Below are 22,684 nucleotides of genomic sequence, written 5' to 3'. Positions count from 1 at the left end.
AATGTTACATTCTCTTCCCTTTCTCACCAAATTCAGCAGCATTATACTATCTGAGACTTCTTGTAATTAATATATTTTAAAAGTTCCACAGATTTAGAACGAGAAGTTAAACACACACAAGGCTGTACTTTCCACCAAAGTAAATTGTTTATATAAATGCAAATAGAAAATCAGTTTCTCAGTATGCTTCCCCATAGACAAACTAAAAAAAAAAAACGTGGGGGAAGTAAATCCTGTCGTCTCCAGGTCTCTGTTGGTGAAATTGGTACATATTGTTTTAAATAGTACAGTCTATTTGAAACCAGTATCCCAATCCAACAACTATAAAAGCTGTCAGAGAGGTCAAACAAATATAGTATGTGATGCCTAGTTCCCATTGACGTGGCTGAGGCTTTTGACTTTTTCTTTTCCCTTTGTAGAAAAGGCTAGAGGCAATTGTTTGGGGTGCAGGGAAGCACAAAATCCTACTTTGCCACTCCAGAATCTATAAATAGCAACTAGATGCCTTGCTGTCCTTAGCCAAATACCTGCTCCCACATCCGACAGCAATGGATAGATTACCACATTACATGAATGTTTCTGCTAAAATAGGGTCAGATGCACAAACTGTTATTCATATTGAGTAGTGCCTTGCTCCACAAATAGACCTGTTTACTTCAGTGGAACGACATGAGGGACAAGGTACTACTTAATGTGAGTGAGGGTATCAGAATCCAGCCCATGCCCATCAGGGCATTTGTTAACAATTAGATTGTTGTTTTTAAGTTTCAGTGTGAGCACCATACTTAGCTGAATGTGAGTGGTTTGCACTTTTCAGAGTAGTTGTTTCAGGCTGTCTGTTTGCAGACTCAGCAAACCATTATTGCACTGTTTCGTATTTCCTCAGATATTGAAGGTTTTCTTTACAACTATATGGGAGAGAAGCTTCTCTCTTTTAATGAAAACTTCAATTCTGGAGCATAATTCTGTGTCAAGTGGTTGGATTCTGTAGCAAGTTTTGTGGCAACCTAATTATGGAAAATGTGGAGCACTGAGTATAGTTTTTTTTTATTTTACATGCTATTTAGGCTGGGATTCTCAAAAACCCTCCACTTTGTCCTGTCTGTACTCCCAATACCATCAATGGGACCACTTTCACAAATCCCAGCCTTAATTATTTTGTAAATATCATTGGTTTATAACTGTCACTTTTATGACCACTTTTTAACTATATTTAATTGTAAACAATATTAAAATAAAGATTTTCAAAAGTAAAATATCTTTACTTGGGAACTTGAGCTGAGATAGAATGGAGGGCATTAGTGTAGTGCAATGTCAATCTTCAATAACCCAACATCCTTCAGCCTCTGTAATGCTGTACACTGGCCCTTCAGAGAGCTGAGGTTTTGTATGATAAGTTTCACTTTCCTGCTAACACAAGGAGCAAAGTTCCGCGAACACAATCTGGGAACAAAAGGACAAAGGAAAGCTATAGGACAAGATGAGAGGACGGAAATAAACAGGATGGGCAAGCAAGAAGAAATAACATGGAATTGGAGGGGGAAAAGGGAGAAGAAAGGACACAGAATTGAAGGAGTGGGATAGTATGTGAGGAGAGAGAGGTTACCCCACTGATAAGATCAGGATGGGAGATCACTAAGAATGAGACAGAAGTGGGGAAAGGACAAAACAATACCATGCTACCATCTTCTGATGAAGCATCCTCCAGCCTCTCCCTCAGTGTCCTTTCTAATGCAATTAGAGTGAAAAGAGGTGAATGTATCCACCCCAATGTGTTAAAAACTCAGAGGTAAATGGGCATACCAAAAGCTTTAATGTAAAGGTGGTTTTCCCAGGAGTGACCTGGGTATGTTATGATAGTGCTCTGCACTACCACAGGGAAGGGCCAAGTTAGATTGACATTCCCAGACTCCCATTTCCGACCAGACAGGAGCTGGGAGTGTTGAATCATCATTTCATATGCATCACATTTATTTTGTGAATTATTTTTTTCAGTGAATGTGAAATTAGTTATGTAAGTTTGTGTAGGGAGGAGTAGTGGGAAGCAGCAGAAATTTTACTCCTAGAAACTCAGAATGTGGGCTGGTCACAGTGAATAATTAGTCAGTCTAATCAGCAATTAAAAGAAAGTAAGTTACATGAACATGAGTGTGCCTGTGGCGAGGGAGTCAGCTTCCTCATGTTGTGCCTCCTGTATCCAGTGTAAACTGATTCACATCATTCCCTAGAACCACACTTTCTCCTTGTTTGACAGGATGACGTCCCTTTGCGAAGAGGAAGGAAGACCACAAAGAAACGAGAAGAAGAAGTGGATATTGATTTGGATGATCCTGAGATTAACCATTTCCCTTTCCCCTTCCATGAGCTGATGGTGTGGGCTGTGCTGATGAAGCGTCAGAAGATGGCCCTCTTTTTCTGGCAGCATGGGGAGGAGGCTATGGCAAAGGCTCTGGTGGCCTGTAAACTCTGCAAAGCCATGGCCCATGAGGCATCAGAAAATGACATGGTGGATGACATATCCCAGGAGCTGAACCACAACTCCAGGTTGATTTCCTTTCATGCATACTTTCTGGGGAGTAGCAAAGAGAGGCTGCTGAAACTGCCAGTAATCAGCTTAGGAGTGGCTTGCTTTAACTGCTAAAGATGTAGGGAAAATGCAGTGCCCTCAAAGCCAAAGGAGTGGCTTTTAGGGAGCACCCATGCTAACAGAGCCCTTCTAAAAACTGTGCTAACAGGGCAACTTCTGAAATGGATAGAACAGGAGCCAAAAAGGTGAATGAAGCCTCTATACTGACTATATGCTTTCCTCCATCTTGAGGCCACCAGAGCCTGAATGTGATTCTGTTGAGTCACTTTTCCCATCCCAATGAAATACAGTTCAAAATCTACTGAAGTAGTACCCAGGTGCAGGAAGTAACTAATCAGGAGATCAGACTAGATGTCAGGAGGTCAGACTAGATCATCATCATAATCCCTTCTGGCCTTAAAATTCATGAATCAAAGACCAACGGGAATTTGAACAATGTTTGGACACAGGTTAATAAAACCTCCCCTTCAGGGGTACCTGACATGAGATCATGAACAAGCAATGGGGGCCTGGATTGCCTAATAGCAGATAGACAATGGGCTTCAAGGAGAGAACAGCAGCCAGGCAGGTGGGAGCAGATGTCTGGGAGCAGTGGGTATGCAGTATTCTAAATCAGGACATTTATTTAAGTGCCTAACTTTAGGCACTCAGGTTTGAAAACGTGGGCCTCCATGTACAGCCAGCACCGCGACTGCATTTCATGGAGCTGTCACTAAGTGTGTACTTTCCACAAAGCAGACTGTGCTGGCTAATGAGAATGTCCTCTGTTGCAGGGATTTTGGCCAGCTGGCGGTGGAGCTGTTGGACCAATCGTACAAGCAGGATGAGCAGCTGGCAATGAAACTGCTGACCTACGAGCTGAAGAACTGGAGTAACGCCACGTGCCTGCAGCTTGCGGTGGCAGCCAAGCACCGAGATTTCATTGCTCACACTTGCAGCCAAATGCTGCTCACAGACATGTGGATGGGCCGGCTCCGGATGCGCAAAAATTCAGGTTTAAAGGTCAGCACTGCCTTAGTATCAATTAAGAGCAAGAGCTCTAAGGGATGGCAAGGGGGCTGACACCAAATCAGCTACAACTAGATGTACTAATAAACTAATTGCTGGTCCTGTGTTATTTATAGTGACATGACACAGTGCTCATCCCTGCTGGCCCAAATCCTGAGTGCCTTACTCAGTCCTTGGTCAAAACTATCCAAGATCAATAGGACAGTTACTGGCATAAAGACTGAGCAAAGGCTTCAGGATTTCTCCCTAACTGAAGACTTCAGGGTTTGGCCGTATTTTAAAAAAAAATCAGTTAATAAATTAAAAGGGTGTTTGAATGTATTTATTACTAGTGAAAGGTGCTGAATTGACAACCCTGGAGAATGATCCTCAGAACAAGCAAATGCAGCAGCAATGCAAATACTCCTGCAATCCCAGGTCAAGCTGCCTCGTACCTAACCTGGACAGACCACCCCTAAGGGATATGGAGGATAATTCAATCAAGCCCATTTAATACTGAATTTCTCTGGCAAAATAGCCAGTGAGAGTGGAGTTTTCTGACAGGCATTTTTGTCCAAGAGGAACTGAGCTGTGGTGCATTCACCTTCAGCACAGTATTCACTAGTCAGACCAAGAATTGCCATTTTTAATTATGTTTTGTGGTGATATTCCCTGACAGGGGCATTCCCTCGCCTGTATCAGGTTTACATGTGAAAATCGACACTTGCTCTCGCTGTTCTATTGTGCTGCAAAAGCATGTACCTGAGAAAATAATTATGAACAGCACAAATATAAATATATCATTATCGCACTGAAACTAATGCACTATCAGTAACAAATGAGCATCAGTGGCTAATAAGATTCTTGTCTCACTTGTGTCAGAGCTCTGCATGAGTACCTTTCTTTCTAAAACTAGGACATGTTCTTACATTTTGGAAATTCCTCCATCTTAGCCATGTTTTCTGAATCCATCTGTGCCCGGATCCCCTTGCTCTCCCTGGGGGGCCTGACTTCTCTTGCAAACCTGACTTTTGAGATGTTCCAGTTGTTCATTACTCAGTAGATCTTGCTTACTGTAGTGTAGTGGATCTATCCATTTTCCCTCCTATGCCTTGTCCTTTACAGTGTGTACCTCTTCAGCCACACAGCAGACCCCTGGCCCTATCCTTTGCATAATAAGTATCTCAGGGTGATAAATTCCATTTTCCTTTTGGTTTGTTCCAACAGAAGCTCCTCCCAACTGTCCACACTCAGTTTATTGTTCACTCTATTTATTCTGCTTTATTCCATAAACCTTTATCCTTTAACTCTCCCTCCCTGAAGCAACTCTCTTTAGGCAAAAGAGAGAACAGCATAGACTTTGTCATGCACCTTAATGGAGTATATGGCAGCATTGAGGGTGAGGGGGGTGTACTTTAAAAGCAGGGCAGCTCCAGTCCAGAGACCTGGATTGACCTCTGCAATGCACTAGTAAGCACCAGTAGACAAAGCAGGAATGTTCTTCCTCATGGGATGGAAATATACTCTCCTCACATATGCCAGCAGGCCTACTACATAATTTCATTGGCATTACTGGAGTTAAATTCATTGGAGATATGTATAAAATGATTTTTCCATGAAATGCTGGCAAAAATCAAGCTTTGGTGTGTGTGTGTGTGGTTACAAATGGGCCTAAACCATGATGGGTGATCTCACACAACCCAGGTGTAGTGTGTTGCATGTATAAGAAGAACGTAAAATGGATGTGCAGCACAAGACAGCCAATACAGGAGAATATGAGCTCACATTGATGGGAGCAGTGCTGCCAAGTTACAGGAGTGAATACCTAAGCACATAAGTTGTATACTTTTAAGTCTGTCTCCTCAGACTCACTCATGCCATTGTCCTGACCTATTCTACCCTATACACTTCCAAGTAAGGGACCACAGGGAACTTACTAAGCCCTGATCTAAGTTTTGTTTACGTAGCTGTGTAAAAAATATCACACCCCTACCAAACATAAAGCTAAGTCAACAACCTCCCCAGTGTAGATGTAACTATGCCAACAGAGGAGTGCTTTCATTGGCATAGCTAATGTCTTCTGGGGAGGCAGTATTACCATCCTGGCTAAACTCCTTCTGTTGGTTTATGCTGTGTCTCCACTAGTGGGCTCTACCAGCATAGCTATGCCAGAACAGGCTCTGTACTGTAGACACGGCTAACACTTACTGCAGAGAACTGTCTATTGCCTAATATTTCTTGTGTCTCACATTAACACTGGAACACTCTACTGTACAATGTGCAAAATGTTTCAGGTTCAATGCTTTTGTGGTTCCGCCTACTACCTAGTATGGTAATATTTTGTAGTGTTCTAGCTTGTAACAATATGTATGAGATGGGTAATTTAGGGTTATATGAAATAAATTATTCAGCACCATGAGTTAGCCATATAACTTCTATTAACATTGCAAGGCATGCTATGCTTAGTTTCCCTACAGTCCTTTGTAAACATAATCTCAAATGACAGCTTTCCAGGTGCCATTGAAATTTATACACTGGAATGTTTGATTCCCAGATTCCCCAAGGGGCTTGTTCCATTTGATACTAAGCTACCACCATAATCATAACCTGTTAATTGAGATGATTATTATTATTATCATTATTATTGCTTTAGGTAATTCTAGGAATTCTACTTCCTCCTTCAATTCTCAGCTTGGAGTTCAAGAACAAAGATGACATGCCTTACATGTCTCAGGCCCATGAGATCCATCTACAAGAGAAGGAGCCAGAGGAACCAGAAAAACCTGTAAAGGAAAAGGAAGAGGAGGACATGGAACTCACAGTAAGGGCAAATAATACAAAAGCCAGCCTAAGTTCTGTCAATTTACTATTCCGACCTCTGCAGGAACTGCAGACTAGAATGTCCAAGTTTAGTGGATAAATGCCTCCAAAAATCCTCTTTCCTCAGCGGAACTCAATACTTGCGTTGCAATGCTGAATCGCCAAATTTGCCTCTTGTAGTCCTGACGTTGCCTCAGTGCATGACAATACTGCCTCATCACATTGTGATGTGACGTCATGTATTGACCAACAGCAACGTGGCATTGTCTGAACTAAATGTAATAGACTTGCAGAATTCAGAACACACCCAAGAATGTTAGGATGAGTACCCTGGAGAGACTGAGCACTAGTCTTTCATGTGTTCAGAAGGAAGGGAGAATGGAAGTTTCCAAAGCTTGGATGGGGACTGGAGGTTTTTTTCCTTTTATCTGTTCTCGTTAAGCAGAAATTAGTGTACTGGTAGGTGTACTGCTAAGATATGGAAATCTGTCTAATCAGAATTTCACCTCTTTGAGTCCCTCACTCAATGCTTTCTCACATTGGTGATTACTTACTAGTACACATGTGGAAGTACTTAGAAAGGATTGCACAGTCTAGCCCTGGATAATAACAGGAGTCCGGTGGGAGGGGGTTACATTTGATTGTGTTCTTCTGTTTTTTTATAATGAATATTTTATTTGCTTAATTTAAAATGTTAGAATTGCGCAGTGTAACCCTGAATGAATAATTCATACCACAAAAGGACTCGAACCATTGAAATTCCGATGATTAGACAAATCTCCACAGTTCCTTGTTTGTATCAAGCTTCATGGGCATTTTTTATTTGGCCAAGGTAGGGGAAAAATTGCAAATCCCATCATCAGAGAGCTTTGAAGGGCTTCAAATCCACCCTGGTCTTCCAGGGCCAAGATGCAACTGAGACACATCAGTCAAAAAGAAAAGGGTTCTTTCTGGTTAATTTTTTTTAAAAAACAGCCTATTTCCCACAGGCAAACAGCAGGCGCTGCCCCCAGGACCCCATCTGCAGGCAGGCAGAAGGACCTGCCTACAGGACCCAATATGCAGGCAAGCGGAAGAACCAGTCCACAAGACCTGCCTACAGGACCTATTTGCAGGCAAGAACCTGGCCATTGGAAAAGACCAGATGCCAGCATAGCATTTGATGGGCTGTTTTCCACTCATTAGCTACTAATTACAATTAATTATTGCTGGCTTCTGCTCAATTCATGAAGTGCTTATTCAAATCCAATAAGTGCTTCACACAGTGCCATGTTTATGGCATTGGGTAAAATATGGCAATGAGGTAAATACCATGATCTCTCTGTGAACATCCTGGCTCTCTGTTTCTTGTCTCCAATACTCATTTCCCTTTAAAAACTTTCTGATTACCACTACAAAAGCACTATACTCTGAATGATATATTCTTGTCTGCAGGCCTTAGGATTTAAGCTTTCCTTCCTCTCTCCTCTCAGCTTTCTGACAGTCCTATGGCTCTCCCCTTTCACTGACTCTGCCCCCCTACTCCCTGATATGCAGCACACACACCACTGATAACCCAATTCAGGGAGAATGAATTGACTGTAGCTTTCTCTACAAAAAGCAGGAGCAGGGGGACCCAGCTGATCCCATGGAGTCCAGCAGCTCTTGTAATATGGTCTTGGGCCCTCTGCTGCTGAATTCAAATGTTTTTTATATGTCCTTGAGTTGTGAGCTATAGAACACCCAACTCATTAATTTTGCATCAATCAACAGCAGGCAAGCTGCTGGGACCCACAGTGGAGATGTAGGAGATTTGCAGAGACTGGGACCTTTCTGGATAGTTTCAGAAGAAAGACAGCATCCTTGTCAGGAGGTTCTTATATCTAGTCCTTTCCCAGGCTTCACAAAAAGTGACATTTTCTAATTATGAAAAATAGTTTGGTTTAAATTTTGGGTGAAAGTTATGCATTGGTTCTTATTTTATCTGAACTGCTTCACCCCTGGGACAGGAGGACCCCAGAAGGATTACTCAAAAAGCTCTTTCATGAAGACCTTTTTTTGGTCACACTTGATATTTAGGGTACATTTTAAACCATCTGTGAGAGTAATAAATTATTAACAGATGTTTTCATAAACGGTTAATCAATTGTTATAGAGTCCAACAAGTTGCTTATAACCATAACTTGTAACCATCTACAACACCATCTATGGTCTTATCACTGTCCACAACACACACCACTCAGGTCTACAGAATGCTTATAATGTCTATTAGTTCTTTATAAGTGAATCTTGAATATAAAGTTGCCCTCCTTTTTTTTAAATGGCTAGTAGTACAACTCTGTGAATTGATTATTACAGAATAGGGTGTGTTTTATGTTTTCTGTGCTGCCCCAGAGGACAGGGGGGATTTTATCACCACCCTGTGATGCACGAAAAGGATTGTGTTATCGCCATGGCTTACACTTATGCAAAGTGGGTGTAAATCGCTACCATTCTGATCTGATAGCATTTTCCATCCAATCTGCACTTGTTCTGCACAGGAGTAAATGACCACACAAGGTGCAAAAGCAGGGAAATAAAGCCAGTGTGTATGACTCGGCATGTTTGTATGTGTTTACACTGCTTTTTAACAGTTTTTTGTTTGGTAGTCCCCAGAGGGACAGTTATATCAGGAGAGGGAAATTGAGGGCTTGTGTACATGGTGTGGCAGTGCACAATACAGGAGTGTGAATTCTAATGTGTTGCACCTTGCTGGTGCGCACTAAAGGTTCCCTAATGTGCTTTAATGTAGTGTCATTTGAAACAGTATTTCATTAGGGGACCTTTAGTATGCACCAGTAGGGTCTGTACAACACATTGCTGTGCCTAAGAAATCACACCCTCATAATGTCCATTACCCTATTCAATAGACAAGCCCTAAGTTATCATCCATAGTACATGTCACTAGAATGATGAATTTATATGTTGTAAATTACTTATTTATTTTTGCTTTTTAAATTTCTAACAGGTGCATGGGCGTGCCAGGCACAAATCCCATTAACACTTTGGTGATAGGCAAGAGGATTTCCTGATATAACATGCCGACAAGAATGCATTTGCTAGAGCTCCTCTTTCATCATTGCAACCCCAGCACAAAAAGGGTTAACAAGTCATAGGATTTGTGCATGGAACTTTCACTCGCTAATCCTTAATACTTAAATTTGAAGAATTACTGCATGGGGGAGGAGTGGCAGGAGACTAAAATCTACAGGAGTCTAACTCTTCCACGGACAGTCTTATTTCCGGGAGCAACATACCACATCACAGTCATTTGTTCAGTATTTTCTTTGTTTAGTTCTAATTTTCCACATCAAATAAAGAGTCTGCCCTTCTACAAGTAGTAAGAGTGCAAATAAAATAAACATGTTTGGGCTTAGGACATTCCCCTTTTCAAAAAAATCTCAAGTAGGTTAGTTTTTTGGATATGAAATGATTCAGGCTCTTTCTGGAACTAAAAAAAAAAATACAGACTGAAACCCTAAAGCTACAAAGCTTTGAAAGTTAGTTTCTCCGTGGGGCCAGTGCTGCAGTGGTACAGATGAGAGCTGTGAGATAGCAGGGCGGTTTTGCCTGTTTTTTTTTCTTACTCATGATAAAGACCAAGTGAACTGGGGAAAATGAGCACAGTTGTCCAGGAAAGGTTGGCAAAAAAATGGTTGCCGCTTTGTGCCAGGAAACACTGAATGGCTGTCTGTGAGGGAAACTGTTTTCCCACAACCCCTGGACACATTTCTGTGTCTGTCCTCCCTGCTGTCAGCAACTCTTAATCTGACTTGAGTAAACTGCTGTTATTGGCAAGCAATAGGAGCAGCTGAAAATGCTAAAGGGGGGTCACTGAGCTGAACTTAACACCTTTGCCCTGGCCATGCCTTAATTCACCCCCGCTCATACACTTCTGCTCGCTCCCCATGACTCAGTTCAGGGTGAATATATAGGCTTGCTCACATTGCTAAGCACTATGGGTGAAATTCGCCCCGGTGCAGAGAACCAGCACAAGGGATATGCACCACTTATGTAAAAGCCATAATTTGGGGACTTAAGTAGTGCATTAGCCCATGCTGGTTTCTTGTACAAAGATGAATTTCACTCTAACTGCAGAACATTTCTGCACACTGTGGAAACCTCTCTGTACAGCTGCTGAGCAAACACTAAGAGTAAGTCTTACGCTGCATTTTGGAGCGAATCTCATAGGCCAAGTCAAAAGATGGGCTGGCGGGGATCACACTAGTGTGCTAAAAATAGCTGTATAGGCAGAGCTTTGGACTTTCAGCTTGAGCTGGAGCTTGGGCTTTGAAGCTCACCCCTCCCGTTAAACTCCTGCCCAAGCCACAGCTTCAAAGTGCTGTCTGCACAGTTATTTTTAGAGTGCTAGTGCAAGCCCACTGGCACATCACTGACCATTTTTTAAATCAAGATTGCATGTTTTTCTATACGATCTGCTCTAGGAAGAACTTCCCCAAAACGATATGTATGGTCTGTGTTATACAGGAGGTCAGACTAGATAATCATAACGATCCCTTCTGGCCTTAAAATCTATAAGTCTCTTGACCTAACCTGGGGGGTTTGCTCCAAAATGCTGTGTAGACATATGCCCAGCGCTAGTGCTTTGGCTCTGCTTATTTCTTTCAACAGTGTTCATCAGATGCTGCAGAATTGAGAATGTAGAGCTGCAGTTAGTATAGATCAGGGTCTAGAAAACTGTGTTCTCAGTGTTCAGAAACAGGAACTATTGAGCACATGCAAAAGCTGGTTTTTACATGCTTACATCTCTGGGGTTTTTAGCTATTTTTGTCCGAGAAACAATGAAAGCATCCATTCCAACTAAGCACCGTTATCACATGGCCATCATTTCCCTCTGTACTGTGGAGATGGTTGTGTGTGTATGCGCACACGCGTGCACGTAGATGTATATTCAGTGAGCTATGTTCCATTTTTCCTCACCAGTTTGTAGATACTAAAGTTTGTAAATAGCGTGTGCATTTCACTAAAGATGAGTTCTGAAAAGCCTAAGCTCATATTCAGTGGGACCAAAATTCCTGTTATAAAACAAATGCGCAGTATATATATACTGCTACTACTAAAAAACATATTTTAATTTGTAAGTGCACAAGCCAAATGTTTCTTGTTGCTGGAACAACTCTAAACATAATTACAATGAAATAAAGCCACATGCCTAAAAAAATCCCAGAACCCTGCTCACAAAATCCCCATGTCCCACTCAATAATGTACATGTAGCACACAACATAAAACTGCAGGCCAAAGGGAAAGCAAGTAATGAGGATGCTGCAGATATACTGCACTGTGCGTGTTGCCCTGAAGTCAGGACTACCCTGACTGACTCATGGCAAACCACAGGCAAAGTTTAACATTAGAAAATGAGATGCCATTTACACCAAACAGTTTCAGTGTTGTCTCACTGCTTCTCCTACCTTCTTCTTCCCCTCAGAAATAGACACGTTTGTTCACATTCATTGCTTGCAACAGCACAGTGCAAACTGTCCATTGACTCAGGCTCTTTCTATAATATTTTTAATGGGAAGGCTTTTCAGATTTGTTAATACCATCATGAAATTAACATCCTGGGACATTAGGTTAAGCCTAATACCTAGCAGTTTTAAAGCTATTCCCCATCTGCTCTGTGGTAGATGGTTATTTTGAAATGACTGTAACATGGTTAACCTCAGCATCATTATCCACAAGAAAACAAGAATAACTAGGCAATAAAGCAGCAATAGTGAAATAAGAAATGAACCTAAAGCAAGGTACCGAACGGGACCGTATCACATTGACTGCTGGGGGAATACAGGGCCATTCAGAGTCGCACGTTTATGAACCTGTGAAGGGTTTGGAATTTGTTAAACAGTCACCCGCCCTGAAACACTGCCCAGTGCCTTAGTTAAATCTGCCAAAGCCCTTTTTCACCTCTCCCTCAGAACTCTTGAGCACAAGCAGGCAACAGAGCTAGAGGCCCCCAGGATAGGCACTGCAGATTTATGTAGCACCAGATATCAGTTTTCCCCATAAACACTCAGGAGGCAGAGGGAAGTAAGCAGACAAATGATTTTCTCAGGCAGGAAGAGCAGAAATTGTTCGGAGCATCTCAAATCACATGCAGAAAACCATCCTCTCTCATGACCTGGGAAATAACTCTGTCCCTGTGTCCCTCGGGCAAGTTGCCTTTTGTAATGGGAAGGGTTAACAGTCTCTATTAGTATTATTACATTCAATGAATGCTGCAGATAGAGTCTGCAAGGAGTGAGTCAGTCTGCTTAGCTAAAGTGAATCCTGCTACCATTTTCCTTTGTTTATTAACCACTTCGTCCTTTTATTCTGCTATGTCTCACCCAAACTTCTTGTGACTTATTTTTTGAGTCTAAGTTGGATGCCCTGTGTTAATATTTAATACCAGTTGTTTTAAACACATTTGGTAATGCCCCTAGCGTCTGGGATAGACACAATGAGCTAATGGATAAATAACTCTTCTAAGATGGAGTGCGGTTTTAAGAGGGAGAGAAAAGACTCAGCTTCTACTCTGTCCTTGAGTCTTAGATCTTTGTTCTTTTTCTATAGAGACTTACAGTTAGCAGGTACTCAGGGTACGTCTACACTATGGGACTATTCCGAATTGGCATAAACCGGTTTTGTAAAACAGATTTTATAAAATCGAGTGCGCGCGGCCACACTAAGCACATTAATTCGGTGGTGTGCGTCCGCGGTCCGAGGCTAGCGTCGATTTCTGGAGCGTTGCACTGTGGGTAGCTATTCCCTAGCTATCCCATAGTTCCCGCAGTCTCCCCCGCCCCTTGCAATTTCCGGGTTGAGATCCCAGTGCCTGATGGGGAAAAAATCATTGTCGCGGGTGGTTCTGGGTAAATGTCGTCAGTCACTCCTTCGGGAAAGCAACGGCAGACAAGCATTTTGCGGCTTTTTTCCCTGGATTGCCCTGGCAGATGCCATAGCATGGCAATCATGGAGCCTGTTTTGCCTTTTGTGACTGTCACCGTATGTGTGCTAGATGCCGCTGACAGAGGCGATTCAGCAGCGCTACACAGCAGCATGCTTTTGCTTTTGCATGACAGCAGAGATGGTTACCAACCATACTGTACCATCTACCAATCCATAAATTGGTAAAAAGATGATCATGGTTACCAGTCCTTTTGCACTGCGCCATCTGTTGCTGTCATAAGTGCCCCTGGCTGCTCTTAGCCAGGGGCGCAAAAGCCAAAATTGGGAATGACTCCCTGAGTCAATCCCTCCTTTATGGTATCAAAAAACAGAATCAGTCCTGCCAAGTGTACTAGAGAACCACTGTATCATAGAACCAGAGAGCACAGCTGCTCTGTGTCAGATCCTGCAGGAATGATGAGCTGTATGCTATTCACAGGGGGTGCTCCTGCAACAACCCCACCTGTTGATTCCCTTCTTCCCACAGCCTTCCTGGGCTACCATAGCAGTGTCCCCCCACTTGTGTGATGAAGTAATAAAGAATGCAGGAATAAGACACAGTGACTTGTTAGTGATAAATGAGTGGAAGGCAGCCTCCAGCTGCTATGATAGTCCAGACAGGACATTAATGAGTGTGGAGGAGAGGAGCCCAGCATCCTGCTGCTAGTCCAGGGGCAATTGAATCTTTTCTTTACACATGAAGGGTGGGGGCTGATGAAGCTCAGCCCCCTGTTGCTATGATGAAGACGGTTATCAACCATACTGCACCATCTACCATGAAAAATTAGGTGCACATGACACTGGGGGACCTGACAGATGCTAGTCGGCATGGTTACCAGTCCTTTTGCACTGCACCACGTGCCAAAAAGCTCATGATGATGAGGATGGATACCAGTCATATTGCACCATCAGCCACCCATAGCGGGGGAGGTGGGAGCAAGGATGTTGATGTTGAATGCTGCAGCATTGCGTCTATCTGCAGCATTCAGTAAAGATAGGGTGACATGTTAAATAGTCACGAGAGGATTTTTTCCCTTTTACTTCTGGGGTGGGTGGGGGGGTGTACATTGCCGAGCTATGCCCTGAACCACCATGGACACTGTTTGTTTGACCCTAGAGGCACTTGGAGCTCAGCCAAGAATGCAAATGCTTTTCGGAGACTGCAGGAACTGTGGGATAGCTTGAGTCCTCCAGTCCATGAGCGTCCATTTGATTCTTTGGCTTTCCGTTACGCTTGTCACGCTGCAGTGCGCTGAGTCCCTGCTATGGCATCTGTCTGTAGAATTTTTTTAAATGATTCTGAATTTCGTCTTCTATAACGGAGCGCTGATAGAACGGATTTGCCTGCCCTTACTGCGATCACATCCGCATGGTCCATGCTGGAGCTCTTTTTTTATTTTGATTTCGGACTGCATCACCACCCGTGCTGATCGGAGCTCCACGCTGGGCAAACAGGAAATATTCAAAAGTTCGCGGGGCTTTTCCTGTCTACCTGACCACTGCATCCGAGTTCAGATTGTGGTCCAGAGCAGTCAGTGGTGCACTGTGGGATAGCTCCCGGAGGCCAATACCGTCGATTTGCGGCCACACTAACCCTAATCCGATATGGCAATTCCGATACTAGCGCTACTCCTCTCGTTAGGGAGGAGTACAGAAACCGGTTTAAAGAGCCCTTTATATCGATATAAAGGGCCTCTTGGTGTGGACGGGTGCAGCGTTAAATCGGTTTTATGCTCCTAAAACCGGTTTAAACGCGTAGTGTAGACCAGGCCTCAGTCAAATACAAGAAACTGAGCAACCACATGGCAAATAGCAATAACACTGAGAAAACTAACATGAATCAAATAAAGTGTAAACACTACAAATGGCAGCAAAAACTTAGATACCTTAACAATAAGTACCCTATAAATATCTAGACAGACAGAAATAAATACATAGGTTCATGCCTTGATTGAATTGTTACAATTTATTCTTTAATAAGGCCAAAAAATGTAGGAAAGGCTTCCCAGAAGATATTGCAAGGTACAGTGCTTGCCCTTAAGAACTTGCATTCTAAATTATAGATACGACACAATAATGTGGGGTGTCAAACAGTCCGAACAGTATGGGAAGAGAAAGGACTAGGGTTGTTGATTTAATAGCAGTTAACTCGCGATTACTCAAAAAAATTAATGGCAATTTAAAAAATTAATTGTGATTAATCACAGTTTTAATCACACTGTTAAACAATAGAATACCAATTGAAATTTATTAAATATTTTGGATGTTTTTCCACTTTTTCAGATATATTGATTTCAATTACAACACAGAATACAAAGTGTACAGTACTCTATGCTATTTTATTACAAATATTTGCACTGAAAATGATAAAAGATATAGTAGTTTTGAATTCACCTCATACAAGTACCATTGTGCAATCTCTTTATCATGAAAGCACAACTTACAAATGTAGATTATTTTGTTACATAACTGCACTCAAAAACAAAACAATGTAAAACTTTAGAGCCTACAAGTCCACTGAGTCCTACTTCTTGTTCAGCCAATCGCTAAAATATCAACAAACTTGTTTGTCTATATTTACGGGAGATACTGCTGCCCACTTCTTATTTACAGTGTTACCTGAAAGTGAGAACAGACGTTCGCACTGCACTTTTGTAGCCATCATTGCAAGGTATTTATGTGCCAAATATGCTAAACATTCATATGCCCCTTCATGCTTTGGCCACCATTTCAGAGGACATGCTTCCATGCTGATGACGCTCGTTTAAAAAAAATGCATTAATTAAATTTGTGACTGAACTCCTTGGGGAGAATTGTATGTTTCCTGCTCTGTGTTTAACCCACATTCTGCCATATATTTCATGTTATAGCAGTCTCATATGATGACCCAGCATGTTGTTCGTTTTAAGAACTCTTTTTCACTGCAGATTTGACAAAACGCAAAGAAGGTACCAATGTGAGATTTCTAAAAAAAGCCACAGCACTCAACCCAAGATTTAAGAAGTGCCTTCCAAAGTCTGATTGGGAGGCGTAAGGAGCATGCTTTCAGAAGTCTTAAAAGAGCAACACTCTGATGCAGAAACTACAGAACCCAAACCACCAAAAAAGAAAATCAACCTTCTGCTGTTCGCATCTGACTCAGATGATGAAAATGGACATGTGTTAGTCTGCACTGCTTTGGATCGTTATCGAGCAGAACCCATCATTAGCATGGATGCATGTCCTCTGGAATGGTGGTTGAAGCATGAAGGGACATATGAAGCTTTAACGCATCTGGAGTGTAAATATCTTGCAACTCCGGCTAAAACAGTGCCATGCGAATGCCTGTTTTCACTTTCAGGTGACATTGTAAACAATAAGAGGGCAGCATTATCTCCTGCAAATGTAAACAAACTTGTTTGAGCAAGAAATAGGACTGAGTGGACTTGTAGGCGCTAAAGTTTTACATTGTTTTACTTTTGAATGCAGTTATTTTTATACACAATTCTACATTTGTACGTTCAACTTTCATGACAAGAGATTGCACTACAGTACTAGTATTAAATGAATTGAAAAATACTTTATTTTTACAGTGCAAATATTTATAATAAAAAATAAATATAAAGTTAGCACTATATATTTCATATTCTATGTTGTAATTGAAATCAATATATTTGAAAATGTGGAAAACATCCAAAAATATTTATATAAATAGTATTCTATTATTGTTTAACTGTACGATTCATTGCGATTATTTTTTTTTCTTGCTTGACAGCCCTAGCAAGGACAAAGGTGTTACAGCAATATAATAATCTGGTTATTCAGGGAAATAGAATGTAAGAACATGAATGTTATGAATTAATATTATAGATTAAGGAAAGTCATCAAGAGGTTATTTAATATAGGAGTGTCCCAGCAAACATCAGATATAATATCAAGAGTTTAAGGGATTCAGCCTTAGTTTACCTGCATCTTCCCAAAAGTACCTTCAAAATGTTCAGCACCTGGAAGAATGGCACAGAACTGTAATGTCATTATCCTCAGAAATACAACCTCCCATTGCAGAAGGTAAAATTCATTTTTTGACTTGGCTTTCTCCTCAATATAGTCTACATACACACACAAACAAACAAAGAAGAGATTGTAATGTTTATTTTTAAATATTTAGGAATTGCTTAGCTATTATGGTGGTGGGCCATATCGCATTTCCAGCAAGGCACTTTAAGCACATAAATAATCCAACTGAAGTCAACTAATTACGTACACAATGCCTTGCTGAATCAGGACACAGGAAGGAAGGAAGGACAGTGTCATTAAAGTACAAATGCTGGATTGGGAGAAAACATCTCTGCCATGACATCCTGTGTGACTTTAGACAAGTTACTTGACCTCTTAGTTTCTTAATTAGTCTTAGTTTCCTCCTTTGTAAAATGGGGATAATAGCAATACTTGCAAGGGTGTTTTGAGGCTGCATTAATTCATGTTTAAAATGCTTGAAATCTTCAGAAGGAAAGTGCTATAGAAACATTAACTGAAAGCATCCGGGCAGCACCAGCCCACTTAAGTAAGACAATAGTATCAAAATACTTGACTTGCAGGTGTCACTATATGGAGAAGTATCAAAATCTGTGCCTGTCACAACAAATGTAAGAGTGGGAACTTGCTCGCAGCATGAAAACTCTCATAAAATTCCATCTACTCTGAGTCGCCTATTTCACTCTCCTAAGAGGACTGAAAACAAAAGAGCTATTCTACAGTCAGTATTACAAATACAAGAGGACACTTCTCTCTTTTTTTGGCCTTATTTCTTTAAGGAAAACATTGCCGTTCTTCAGAGGTTATAAAATCATTTAAGATTCAGTGAGTAATATTTATTGTAGTCATTCTCTCTCTCTAAGGTCGAGCATGAATTTCAGACTAGCTCTACATGTAGACAACAACCATTATTGTTGTTTAGTCACCATTGGTATTGTATTTATTGATGTCTTATATATTTATTTCTAAAACACCTAGCAGCAGATCCTCTGCTGGTGTAAATTTTAATAGCGTCAATGAAATCAAGTCATTGAAGTCAATGGAGCTATGGCAATTTACACTATGTGGTAGATCCTCAGCTAAAGTGTGTTCAGCATTCTGGAAAATAACCCTGGAAGAAGATGCAATCCCTATAGCAAGGAGCTTACAGTGTAAAGCCTCATTCCTGCAATGGACTCCAATGGGCAGGCCTCTGCATCCATATGGAGATCACTGCAGGATTGTGGCCTAAGTAAGATACAACAATCAAAATGAACAACAACCAGGATCATTATTTCTTATTCAGTAACCTTCAACACCTGCTTTCCTCCTTCCTGCGTTTCGCTTCCAGTATCAACCCTCTGATCATTTTCCTATAACAACTTCTATTCTTACCTTCTCTGCTTTGCACATAGCTACATAATAGAAAGTGACTGTTGGGAGAAGAGAAATCAATATAGCAAAAATCAGAAATGTCTCCCACATCTTATTTTTGTCCCAGAACCAACATGTGAATGGAGCTCGGTAGTCACATTGGTATTGACAGTTCTGAAGTGTGTGGCTCCTTCAGCTTATGAGGGAACAATTGGTATGATCTGAACTGGAGCTTCCCATCTAAAAGAGGTTGTTTGCAAACAAAGTAGTTCGAATCCTGCAGCTACATGGGCCCAAGAGGGATGGGTCATCTGATCCGATCCTCGTGTTAAGATGAAGATATCAGAGAATCAATTAATGTGGCTCCTTTTGACACTTTCAAAAATAGCAATCCCCCCTGTGGGATCCAATTAAGGTGTAGTTCGTAGTTCACAAGGAAATAACTACCTTTCTTGTTACAGGCAATGTTGGGCCGAGGGAATGGAGAATCATCAAGAAAGAAGGAGGAGGAAGAAGTTCATAGCAGACACAGACTGATCCCTCTTGGAAGAAAGATATACGAGTTCTACAATGCACCTATAGTTAAGTTTTGGTTCTACACGGTAAGCTATCTTCCTCCTAATAAGTCAGTGTCACACTGTTGTCCATGTATCTGTCTGTACTGGCACGAATTTTCAGAGGACCTCCATTAATACATTCACAAATGCCATTTGGGGAAGCAGACTGGCATTTGCAAATCCAACCACAGTATTTGTGTATACAAATGGTGATTTACTTGGACAAATGGGTGAGCCTGTAAATTTTGTAGACATATTTTTAGAAACAGCTGTCTCTAAGTACTATAATAATAGAGCCAAATTCTGAAGTCCACCATCAGGTAGTACTCCCATTGAATTTGTTGTTGGACTCAGTGGGAGCTTTGCCTGAGTAAGGACTCCATAACTGGGTCATAATTAATTAAAGTAGGTATCAGCTACTACAGCAGTGTACTTTCTTAGACCATTCTTGTTTTGTTTGGCTAATTTTCATGATCTACCTTCTGCTGAACCCAACCCCAATTTCAGCAAATCACAAAAAAGAACTCCCTATTTCAGGAGATGATCTGAAAAAAAAATCATGCTTTCCTGCTGAGACCTTAATGATACATATATAAGCAACACAAACAGCTCGCTCTCAGCAGAGATCAAACCATGGTGGGGAGCATATGCTAGTAACTCACTCCAAGCTGGCAATTGTCATCCAACAAGATACTATTGAACTGTAGCTAATAAATGTTAATCAAGTTGATGAATCTAAAAACTGCTCATCAGCAGTCCAGTATCATTATGATTATCAATGTGCATTATTCCTACCAAGAAAATTCTTTCCACTGTAAGCAAAATGAGTGTCCTGGCTTGCACTACTATTTCAATCCTGAAATGGAAGAGGGAGATCAATACTACATTTTCATTTAGACCTGTTTCTACTATTTTAAGTCCTGAGGGAGGTCAGGGTCACTTATTAATGGATCTTGGCTAGATTCATCTTCCAGAGCAAAGTAAGGCTGTGGGGCCTGGCTGATTGGACTTGAATGAGAAATGCTGCAAAATGAAAGAAAAGCAACTTCCAGGTAAGGGTTAGAATAGCTCTGAAATCAGTCTGACTCATTTTTAAAAAGAAGTATAGCCTAAAAACTATTCAAAAGAAATCCCCAAAATCTTTGTATTCAGGGTTCAACAAGCAGGGAAAGTGTCCATGTCAATTACACAATTGTCAGTATGAATGGCATATAAAATCATTCCATTATTCTGTGCCCACGTCTAATACCATCATTCTTAATGTATATTGGAGTGGGCTAAACTCAGCGTCTTGTGACTGTTACTATTGAAATGGATGTTGTATTTTTACAACACTAATATCCACTCATTCATTAAAGGGACCCAATTCAACTTGGATTGGTGGGATTAGTTGCCAAGAACAGGCAAGATCTATCTAATAGGTACATTTTAACTCAAAAAAGACATCAAGAGGTGGGATCAACTGGCTTTCAAAGATACTGTCCCTATGTTGTTTTGCATGGGGAATAGGCCCATCATACTTTGAAGCTGTTCTTTCAATTAGGTAGCAACATTTTCAGTCCAGCCAGTCCCACTCAGATTGGACGTCTGTTGACTCAAAAGGACTAGACCCCAGAATAGGTCAACCTGGCTTTCCCTTTCCTTCAAACATGTTGAGAAGATCAGGTTAGCTCTAGAGAAACAATCTAATCACCAAATACAGATCTGAAAGAAGGGATGAGTCCATTTTCTCCTCCTGTTGTAAGTAGAAGAGGTAGATTTTAGCTGTGCTCATAATTATGGTCAATTTAAAGAATTTGTCTAAGTGGTTTCCAAGCCAGTGACTGAAAATAAAGCCAGCACTCAGTACTGCAAGCCTTATGCTTTCACACACTTCAACAAATTGTTTGTGTGAACTAATTGAATAGAGCAGAACTATGGACCTAATTCTGTTAGGTGCTGATCATTATCTACCACCACTGAAGTCACCACTATGTTGCTTCCAAAATACACTGTCCTACTATGTTGCTTCCTTTTGACCTTGTTACAGCATAGGCAATAGACTTAGAGACTTAGACACAATAAAAAGAAAGAGAAACCTACTTCTTGAAATACAAACACTTGTAATAAGATGTCAGCGTTAACAGAACACACGCCTAACTCTCTATGCCTGGCACTGAAGATGTTCTCTGAAGAGTTTGACCTAAAATATTCTGTGTCATAGAGCTGTTGCTCGAACAGTGAGGTACTCACAGGGAAAAGAGAAGGGAACTGAGCACTGCAAAGTCTGACCAAAGTCAAATATCCCTGCCACAGAATTATTCCACACTGACTCCATGTCAGTCGCCAAAGTTCCCTCACCAAAGGCTCTTAAGCAAAGTAAGCATTAATAGGATAGGAGGGAAGGTCTTCCCATGGATCAGTAATTGGTACAACGACAGGAAACAAAGGGTAGGAATAAATGGTCAGTTTTCACATTGCAGGTCCCCAAGAATCTCTACTGGGACCAGTGCTATTCAACATATTCATAAATGATCAGGAAAAAAGTATACAGTGAGGTGACAAGGTTTGCAGATGGTCAGTTTTCACATTGCAGGTCCCCAAGAATCTCTACTGGGACCAGTGCTATTCAACATATTCATAAATGATCAGGCAAAAGAAGTATACAGTGAGGTGACAAGGCTTGCAGATGATACTAAATTACTCAAGATGGTTAAGTCCAAAGCAGACTGAAGAGTTACAAAACTGGGCATCTGGGCAACAAAATGAGAGATGAAATTCAATGTTGATAAATGCAAAATGATTGACATTGGAAAACCTAATTCCTAACGATACATACAAAATGATAGGGTCTAAATTAGCTGTTGCCATTCAAGAGACTGTGGAGTCATAGTTCTCTGAAAACATCTGCTTAATGTGCAGCAGCAGTCAAAAATGCTAACAGTGTTAAAAACCATTAGGAAAGGGATAGGTAATAAGACAGAAAATATCATAATTAAACTATATAAATCCATGATATGTCCACACCTTGAATACTGCATGTAGTTCTGGTTGTCCCATCTCAAAAAGATATATGAGAAGTAGAAAAAGTACAGAGAAGAGCAACAAAAATGATTAGTGGTATGGAGCAGCCTCCCTGAGAAAAGATTAAAAAGACTGTGACTGGTCAGTTTAGACAAGAGATGATGAAGGAGTGATATAAGATAGAGGTCTATAAAATCATGAATGGTGTGGAAAAGGGAATAGGGAAGTGTTATTTACCCCCTTCACATAATGTAAGAACCAGGGGTCACCATGAAATTAATAAGCAGCAGGTTTAAAAATAAGATAGGGAAGTACTTCTTCCCACAATACATAGTCAACTTGTGGAAAGTATGGCCATGGGGTATTGGGAAAGCCAAAAGTATAACTGGTTCAAAAAAT

At 41.0% G+C, this 22,684-nt stretch overlaps 1 protein-coding gene across 1 annotated transcript in view; it reads left to right on the top strand.

Moving 5' to 3' along the window:
- TRPM3 (transient receptor potential cation channel subfamily M member 3) overlaps positions 1-22,684 on the top strand; it is a 599,168-nt gene that overhangs the window by 545,802 nt on the left and 30,682 nt on the right. Inside the window, exons 15-19 of the mRNA XM_045021627.1 lie at positions 2,255-2,544; positions 3,361-3,589; positions 6,228-6,395; positions 7,384-7,509; positions 19,187-19,327. Coding sequence (XP_044877562.1) covers positions 2,255-2,544; positions 3,361-3,589; positions 6,228-6,395; positions 7,384-7,509; positions 19,187-19,327 — 954 coding nt within the window. The remainder of the gene's footprint in view (positions 1-2,254; positions 2,545-3,360; positions 3,590-6,227; positions 6,396-7,383; positions 7,510-19,186; positions 19,328-22,684) is intronic.

The sequence above is a fragment of the Mauremys mutica genome, chromosome 6 (assembly GCF_020497125.1).
Source record: "Mauremys mutica isolate MM-2020 ecotype Southern chromosome 6, ASM2049712v1, whole genome shotgun sequence".
Classification (NCBI taxonomy): Eukaryota; Metazoa; Chordata; order Testudines; family Geoemydidae; genus Mauremys; species Mauremys mutica.
This window is presented reverse-complemented; position numbering and strand designations above follow the sequence as displayed.